This window comes from Alligator sinensis, unplaced genomic scaffold (genome assembly GCF_000455745.1).
Source record: "Alligator sinensis unplaced genomic scaffold, ASM45574v1 scaffold752_1, whole genome shotgun sequence".
NCBI classification, from domain to species: domain Eukaryota; kingdom Metazoa; phylum Chordata; order Crocodylia; family Alligatoridae; genus Alligator; species Alligator sinensis.
Genome location: NW_005842000.1, coordinates 2230068 through 2239282, shown reverse-complemented (window position 1 = coordinate 2239282; position 9215 = coordinate 2230068). Strand labels below are relative to the sequence as shown.

Genomic DNA, 9215 nt, shown 5'->3' with positions numbered 1-9215 from the left:
AAACACTGTGACCAGAATTACCACGTGCTCCCGAGCTCTCAGCAGGGCCGGGGTACATTGATGTTGAAGAAGTCCTTGTCGGTAGGTGCTTTCTGGCTACTCCACATCCAGTCCTGCTGTGCTAGCCCGGTGGGATAGCTTGCATGCATTTAATTTTATAGTATCACATATGCATGCTGCAAAAGCAAAATAACTGGGGGTGGGAGGGACACATATTAAGAGGCCTGTGTCATGTGAAGTCCAGGCAGCAGGGGATGTGTTGGAGCCAGAAGGAAAACTTGATCTGCCAGTGGGGACAGATCAATCAATCAAAGCCCGCCTTCCCTTGCCCACGGGCATCTGCTCTAGATTTAGTAGAGAAATGAAAAGATCCAGGGTATTCAAGCAGGCATTAGGCGCAGAGTCCCAAGCACCAGAGAAGATGTAGTAGGCCATAGCCAACTGGATTGCCCAAAAGAGCCACTTTGGATGTCTTCTAGGAGACTGTATCTGTACAAAGCTTTATTGCTTTGCTGCCCCACAGCAGCAGGGGTTAACAAAGCCCTGAGCACAGTGCAAATAATAACTGCTAACAGTGACAGCGATGGCAGTGATTACAGCCTGGACCCGAGGAAGACCGAGCCTGCAGGGGTCCTGAAGAGAGAGCGCTGTCTCATTAGGCGTGACACTATCAACCCGATCGGCATTCAGGCAGCATCTCCAGCGGTGTCACTCTTCTCCACGCAGTCCTTCCACCCTTGATCAGCGATTCACTTTCAAGGACCCCCTTCATCAATTATTCACTGTCCTGCTTTCCATCAGGGGGTAGCAGAGCCGACGTCGGGGCTGGAGGGGGTGGAAGCGGGGACGGACCATGGCAAGGCTTGGTTTGTAGGGGTTCAGGGCCTTTATCCCCATCCCTTCCGATCACCCCTTTTTGCACTTTATCCCTTCCAGTTCCTCTCCCCCTTCCTTTACATTCAATGCACGGAGACAACAACAAACCCTACAGCGCAATGCAAAATTGACTGTTCTACAATTTGGGGCTTGCTTGGAACTGGGGGAGGTCAGGTCACGCTTATTCTAGCATCCTCAAAGTCAGCTGCGATGTTTAGTTCCCCCCATTTCTCCTACCCCAGATATAACCATCACCGGAAAATCCTACACAGATAGCAGCACACCAGTTCCAAACCCTCTTCAAACAAGAATAGATGCCTAAAATTGCTCTCTGGCAGTACAATAGCAGTAATTTTCATGGCACTGAAGCATGCTTGCAATAAATGGTGTTTGCTGTTGATTAAATGCCGTCGCTCCGCTTCAGCATTTAATCAAGTACAAGCTCAGCTTATTGCTTTGCATACTCCACCGCCATGGATATTATCCCTTAAATAAGCAATACAGCAAAATACAGCCACGTAGATTAAATTTAACTTCATAGAGAGAGTTAAGATATGAAATTGATTTTCTCGTAAAGGCCTGATGAGAAAGTAGTGCGCTTGAGGTACAAAACTAGGCTGTGATCGTTAGGGTGAGGAGTGTATCGAATTTTACTCAAGTTCTGAAGACTTTTTTTTTCCCCCTGTGAGTTTTGAATGAGTTCTGGGAAGTTGTAAAGCCTGCTGAGGCTGCGTGGGCTCTCAAGCATTAAGGCAGACTCAGTCTGAATTCCATGCATGGACATTCAAAAAAGAACCAATTTGAGTCTCTTTTTTTCCCTGTCTTCAATTATGCACCTGAGAGGTAATTATTTAATGAGGGGCAAGTTAATGTGCTAAGTACTCCACCTGGTGGTATATACAAAACCGGAACCAAGCAGATTTCATAGGGGAAAGCCTATCTGCTTCTCAGGAGGTACTTAAAAATCTCTGATAGCGGGCAATGGTCACTTTAGACCTACGTGGTGTCTTGTGGAGACCCATCCACCAGCAGCTGGAACTCCAGTGATATTTCCAGCAGAGCTGTTGTCCAGTTTGGCTCTGCTGCTGTCACTCAGGCGAGGATTGCTGAAGGAACGCACCATTTTTTAAAGAAGCTGGGCTAAGAGTCAAGCAAACCAGGGTGGATTTAGTGGCATGCACTGAACATGAAAGTGCGTGGGCGATGTGAGCACAGGGGTTACCCTGCTGCACCATGATGCAGAAGCAAATGCCCTGTGATTACAAGTTGGTTGTAGTCATGTTCGTCTAAGGACGAAGGGCGGTTGTGCCCAAAAGCTTGCAAAGAACAATTTCCCCAACTATTTAGTTGGCCTAATACAAAAAACGTCACATCTACTCAAAGAACCTCGTCCGCCCGTGATGACGATGAAGCTTTCCCCACCGACCTCTGAACAACGTGCCTCCCGAGCTCTGATGGAGCGAGGCTCCTCAGCTGGGTTTCAAAGGGGTTTCCTTGAAGGAGGGTCAAACCCTCTGTGTAGCTGAACTCCCCTTCTTATGAGGTCCTCGTGGACTTTGCAAACTCTGTGTTAATAAGGCCCTTCATCCCCATGAGAGAGACCCCCTCAAAGCCAGTCGGCAAATTAAGCCGCGTCTCCCAACAAGTAGCACAGATCTGTGTGCCGCAGCGCTCACGATGCTAAAAGCCTCCTGGGCTTTGTGCATGGGCTGCCAATGCTGCTTCCACCCCTTAGACCTGAAACAGTGGTACCAAGCCTGGGAGGGATTTCCCTATAGGTTTAATACAAGCACGGCCTCTGTCCTTGGTCCTAGGTAGACCTTCCCTGCAGCATGGCTCCATCGCCATGCATTGCAGGCCTTGGGGATGAATGGTGCAACCCAGGCTGGGGGCCTATTTGACGGGACAAAGGGAATCGTGGGCCAATGAAATTATAAGTCTTAATAAGGGAGGTCACAACCGATGCCTTGGGACAAATAACCAACAGGGCCGAGCGGGAGGTCACAGGTTGCTATCAAAGGAGCCAGAAGGCGACACAAAGCAGAGCACCCCGAGCAACACCCGCATGCACCGAGAGCTGGAGGGATGCCGTGCACGCAGCATTACCAAATCTCATGATTTTTGGCGTGGTTTGTAAAAGTTTACGCGTCAGGAACGTGCAACAGCGTAGCTCCTTCATATCCATTTATACTGCTAATACTTATATAAAAGAAAGAGCTGCGGTTTTTACACAATCCTGATGCGTGAACTTTTACGGCAACTTTAATCACGAAAGTTGGCAATGTTGCGGAGCCTGACCTCTGCCATGTGGTGTGTAATGCACACGCACGTCACATGCAGTGCGTGCCCAGTGGGAGGGTTGCAGGAGTCATGCTTGTTTGCAAGCACCTGCAAGCAGCTCAACCTGAGCCAGGCGCGCATGCGCACACTCCGCTCACAGCCAACCCCCTCCAACATTCCATCCCCCCTCCCCTCTGCTTGCGCCCCTCGGCCCGGAAGCCCGTGGGCGGGACTTCCGGCCGCGGTGCTTGCCTGGGTAGCACCGCCTCCGCTTCCCAAAATGGCCGCCGCGGCCGCTTCCTCTTCCTCTTCCTCCTCAGGCGCGGGCGGCTCCAGCTCGGCCGCTCCCTCGGGCTTAGCCGCCGCCATCACGGGCACCATGAACAAGAAAAAGAAGCCGTTCCTGGGCATGCCCGCGCCGCTGGGCTACGTGCCGGGCCTGGGCCGCGGGTGAGCCCTCCCCCCCCGGGCCTGGGCGAGGCGAGGGGGGGCTGCGGCGCCTCTCAGCTCCCGTCGGGCCTGGTTCAGCGCATTTAGAGGCACCAAACCTTGGGAGGGAAACCGGGCAGTAAAAGCTCGGCTTCCTTGCTCCACCATGGTGTCCCTTGAAGGGGGGGAGCTGCTCCTGCACAGTATGTGTTTCAGCAGTGGGGTGCTGCACTTGTGAATGGCTGGATTGTTTTGTTCCTCGCCATCGTATTATTGCTGCAGACTAAATCCTAGCCGCTGGTCTCTCCATTTAGCGCTACGGGCTTCACCACCCGTTCGGATATCGGCCCGGCACGTGATGCCAATGACCCAGTGGACGATCGCCATGCTCCGCCGGGGAAGAGGACCGTCGGGGACCAGATGAAGAAAAACCAGACGGCGGACGACGATGATGAAGATCTGAACGACACCAATTATGATGAGGTGATGCTCCTCCTGTCTGACGGGGGTGGGGGGAAATGTAACGCTACCTCTCTCCCTGTCCCTCCCCCCCATCCCAGAAACACCACATAAAATCATCCCGATGTCCTGTGCCGTGCTATGTGAGGGAACAATGGCAGAGTTTTTTGCAGAGCCAGTTCACAGCACCCTTTGCCATGAGTTGTGTGCGTGTCGTGCCGCAGTGTGTATGGGCTTATTTTTCCGTGGTGATATTTGCACGTTGTGATCGGGCTGTTTGTACTGAGCCCAGGGGATTTGGGGAGGGATGTCTAAATAGAATATCAAGGTGAGTGCTTTGTGGACCGTTCCTCTGATGCTTCTCCAGAAGCGAAGTCGAAACACCTGCTTTTTACCCCATCGTTGAGATGATTCGGTCCCAATAAAAACTTGCGTTTAACTTAGTAAAATCGACTCATGCTGAGATACAGCATTGTTTGTTTTACATTTGTTTTCAACAGTTAAACATTTCTGCTAATGAAACATTTATGCAATTATCGCTTACCAAAAGGTTTTTGCTGATGAAATTCACTACTACGATAGGTTGCTTTAGGGCTATTTTAGTTGCATTTCATAGACATTAGGGCTGGAAGGGACCTCGGAAGATCATCGCGTCCAGCCCCCTGGCCCAGGGGCAGGAAGTCAGCTGGGGTTAAAGGATCCCAGCAAGATAGACATCCAAATGTCTCTTAAAGGAGTCCGGAGTAGGTGCTTGCACTCTCTCTGGCGGCAGTCTGTTCCAGGCCTTGTGGGCTCGGACAGTAAAGAAGTTCTTCCTTGTGTTCAGCCTGAAATGGTCTTGGAGGAGTTTGTGACCGTTTGACCTTGTCATCCCTTGGGGCGCTCTGGTGAACAGACGTTCCCCCAGATCCTGATGTGTATACCCCTTATAAACTTATAGGCAGCCACCAGGTCCCCCTTGAGCCTGCGCTTTTCCAGGCTGAAGAGCCCCAGGGCTCTCAGCCTCTCATCATAAGGCCTGTTCTCCTGCCCTCTGATCATGTGCATGGCTCTCCTCTGGACTCTTTCAAGCTTCTCCACATCCTTTTTAAATTGTGGAGCCTGGAATTGGATGTAGTACTCCAGCTGTGGCCTCACCAAGGCTGAGTACAGCAAGAGGATGATATCCTGGGATTTGTTTGAGAAGCATCTATGGATGCAAGCCAGAGTTTTGCTCACTTTACCAGCTGTGACATCGCATTGGTGGCTCGTATTCATCTTATGGTCAATCCTGACCCCCAAGTCCCTTTCAGCTGTGGTGCTAGCAAGTGTAGCACTGCCGAGCCTATAAGCGTGATGCAGGTTTTTTTGCCCGAGGTGGAGTACCTTGCATTTTTCAGTGTTGAACGCCATCAGGTTTTCATTCGCCCATTTTCTGAGCCTATTGAGGTCAGCCTGGATCGCTCTCCTGTCCTCGGGTATAGACGCTTTACCCCAAAGTTTAGCATCATCGGCAAACTTGGCCAGTCCACTTCTGATACTAATGTCCACATCATTAATAAAGATGTTAAACAGTATAGGCCCAAGGACTGAGCCTTGGGGGACTCCACTGGTCACGGTGCACCACAGTGATTGACTTTTATTGACTACCACCCTTGGGACTGGTGAAAAACTGACACAAAATACCTATTAAGCAGGTTGGCTTTTTCCTGGCCATTGGTTGTCAGTTGTCCCATATGGTTTAGCAGGGGTCCAGTGTTACGCTTGCTTTTCCTCCAGGTCCCCACATATCTAAAAAAGGACTTTTTATTGTCTTTGATACATGTAGCCAGTTGGAGTTCAGTCGCAGCCTTGGCTTTCCTGGTTTGCGCCCTATAGGTCCAGACCATTGCAGAATACTCCTTTGAGGTGGATCCAGTCTTCCATCCTTTATAGATCTTTCTTTTTAGATGCAGGAGGTCTATAAGTTCCCTGCAGAGCCAAGGGGGCTGATGTGCTGTGCCCTTTTGCTGCCTTTTTACTGTTAAAATGGTCTCTGAGGGGTTTTCTTTCTCTTGAATGACTGTATTGTCTTTGCTAGATGTGTAACTGAACTTTGAAACTAAAATGTTTTGGCCCTTTAAAATTTTCAGTTTAATGGCTATGCTGGGAGCCTGTTCTCAAGTGGTCCTTATGAGAAGGATGATGAGGAAGCGGATGCTATTTATGCAGCATTGGATAAGAGGATGGACGAAAGGAGAAAAGAGAGAAGGTAGGCTTAATTATGGAACTTCAACAAGGTAGTGGTTTGTAGTTATGGTACGGATCTAGGAATCGGTTCTTCTGGCTTCTCTCTGCTGTTGTGCTGCCTTGCTCTGTTACCAGGGCAACATTTTCAAAAGTCACAACTGAATCAGTGTGAGATACCTGTCTGCTTCAGAAGTGCTTGGTATGTTGCATGACTTATCCTGGAGAATGATTAATGCTTGTTGTCTAGCTTCATTCATATATAGTTGAATTAGCTGAAGTTTTTCATGGTGGTTTATTTTGATGGTTTAGGGAAACAGTAATTCCCAGTGAGCTTAACTGAACTAATGTGCCTCGCGCAACAAGCTGGATGTTACCAGAAGAGTCTTCTCATGTGGGTATTTTGTAAATTAAGAAACACAATTAAAAATAAATAATATTATCAGATCCATAGATAACAGGATTAAAGAGCCAGGTTTAATGCACATATTAATTTTTATTCTATTGCTTTGTCTTTGGAATTTTTTTTTTTTGTACTAAGTATTGATCCTATTTAATTGCAGATGAATCTGAGCCTGACCTATAGAACTACCCCCCACAGTCCATGTAGGTTTGTGCCTGAATAGCTCTGGCGAAACAGGCTGATCTATCATTGTAATTTGTCTAAACCCCACTCAGTGTTTCTGTGAATGCAGTTTCTCTGATGCTTGTTTTCTAGAGAACAACGGGAAAAAGAAGAAATTGAAAAGTACCGTATGGAACGTCCCAAAATTCAGCAGCAGTTCTCCGACTTGAAAGTAAGGAAAAAAGATTATCCTGCATGTCACCAAATTAAAAATCCCATTTTGGGGGATGGGCCTGATTCTTTTGCATTTGTTGGCACCGTTCGAGGTAGAGTAGTGGCTGTTTGAGACTTTGCTGTTATGCCTATTGCCTACCTTCACAACGGCAGCAATGTCCATTGCATAGTATGCAAAAACCAGTATGTAACTGATAGCTCAGGTTGCAGAAGCCAGTGTTGGCTTGAGAATACCTGAAGTATCGCGTTATGACTTTCAGTATGAGGTTTTGTATGGCGGGAGAGGGACGGAACAGTACTGGTTTAAACCAAAATTCTGTTGGCTTCTGTAGTTACAGAGCGATGTTGTTTGTATTAACAAATACCTGTTCAAAAGGGTGCAATTTTTTTTTTCTGGCAAAATAGGATCCAGCTTACCCTGAAGTTTCCGAAACTATCAGGTTGATAGTCAGCTCATTAAAGAATTTGACAGTGTGTATTAAGGCACAAAATCTTCTAAAAACCGGTAATATTGACTCCTTGTGCTTGTGTAGAGGAAGCTGGCAGAAGTCACAGAAGAAGAGTGGCTGAGCATTCCGGAAGTTGGCGATGCCAGAAACAAGCGTCAGAGGAACCCACGTTATGAGAAGCTGACTCCTGTACCTGATAGTTTCTTTGCTAAACACTTGCAAAGTGGGGAGAATCACACTTCTGTGGACCCCCGACAGACGGTGAGTATGAAAACAAAACTAGGAAAATTAACTTCTGTTGATCTGGAACAAACATTTAGCTGTATGTCGAGCTAAAGAGTTGCTGCACAGCGTATGCCAATATAAACTTATAACATGTCTTGTTGTTCCATTAAACATAAAGACTAGACTTGAGGCTGGTAATTGTAGCATGAAGAGCATCCTGAGCCTGGGAGGCTTTGGAAGATGTTTCTGCCTGTTGCAGTCCCAGGTTGGAAACTAAAATAAATTCTGGAGCTGAGCAAAAAGAGCCTAAGGCTAGATTTTGTTTTAGTAATGAAAGAGTCTAAAATTTGGTTGGTTCCAAGCCCTTTTCCATGAGGGGGAGGGGGTGCATAATTAAATGTGCTCAGTGAACCATCATGTTTTTGTTTTTGGGTTGTTTTTTCTTAATTGGCTGAAGTTTTTTTCTAAATACAAAGCAGGAAGTGTAATGCAACTCCCCCTAGGGGCTTTGTTTGTTCTAGAATTAAGATGTTTTGGTTTCAGTTGACAGTGAGGTCAGTGTTTTAAGCCTGGCTTATGATTTGATTCTTTAGGTGAAGATTACTGTGATCTGCTGATAGAAGAGAAGCTCATCAACCTTGAATTGGCACCAAGTTATCTCATGACTTTTTTATTGTTAACTATCCTTGCCAGTTAATATGTCATGATCATCTTTTGACACTTGCTTTGAGATTTATTTCGTTAACATTCTTGTTTTTCATCCAGTGGTTGATCTTTAGAAAATGATGTGACACTACAATACAAACAGAGATCTTATTGCCTCCCCAGGCCATATCTTTCAGCTCATGCAATCAGAATCACTAGGAGAAGACTTTCAAAGGCATGGATGGGAGTTAGGCACCTTGCTCCAATTGAAACCAAAAACAGCTGAGCACCTCGCTCCCTTGGATCCCTCTGAAAATCCCAGTATAGATCATAAGAATGTCTTCCATTTTTCTGGCAGCAATTTGGTGGCTTGAACACACCGTATCCAGGGGGGCTGAACACTCCTTATCCAGGAGGAATGACACCTGGACTAATGACACCTGGGACAGGCGAACTGGATATGAGGAAGATTGGCCAGGCCAGGAATACTCTGATGGATATGAGATTGAGCCAGGTAAGCCACAAAAATACCATACCTCTGAAAGACTTAGTACAGCAAAAGCTGTTTTAACCGGCACTTTATTAGCCGGAAAACTCTATTAACCGACCTCTGAGGGATGCGGCAAAAGCGAAACCGGAAGTACCGCTTTCGGGGGACTTCCTGTTTCGCCGCTGTGAGCCAAGTTTTTCTTTGCCACTTCTTCGGCCCGCGGCCCAGGGCAAAGCAGCCTGTGTAGGCCCCCCTCTCTGTCTTCTGGCACACTGACGCCAGGGAGTGCACCAGACGGCGCATATATGATTAACCGGCATCCCCCATTCTCAGGGGATGCCGGATAACAGAGCTTTTA

The 9215-nt window shown here is 47.6% G+C and overlaps 1 protein-coding gene across 1 annotated transcript in view; it reads left to right on the top strand.

Moving 5' to 3' along the window:
- The first annotated feature begins 3414 nt into the window (after positions 1 to 3414).
- The window catches only part of PRPF6 (pre-mRNA processing factor 6), a 29157-nt gene continuing 23356 nt past the window's right edge, over positions 3415 to 9215 (top strand). Inside the window, exons 1-6 of the mRNA XM_006021656.3 lie at positions 3415 to 3606; positions 3900 to 4068; positions 6156 to 6274; positions 6968 to 7046; positions 7582 to 7758; positions 8726 to 8881. Of these exons, the coding sequence (XP_006021718.2) occupies positions 3437 to 3606; positions 3900 to 4068; positions 6156 to 6274; positions 6968 to 7046; positions 7582 to 7758; positions 8726 to 8881 (870 nt within the window). The 5' untranslated portion in view covers positions 3415 to 3436. The remainder of the gene's footprint in view (positions 3607 to 3899; positions 4069 to 6155; positions 6275 to 6967; positions 7047 to 7581; positions 7759 to 8725; positions 8882 to 9215) is intronic.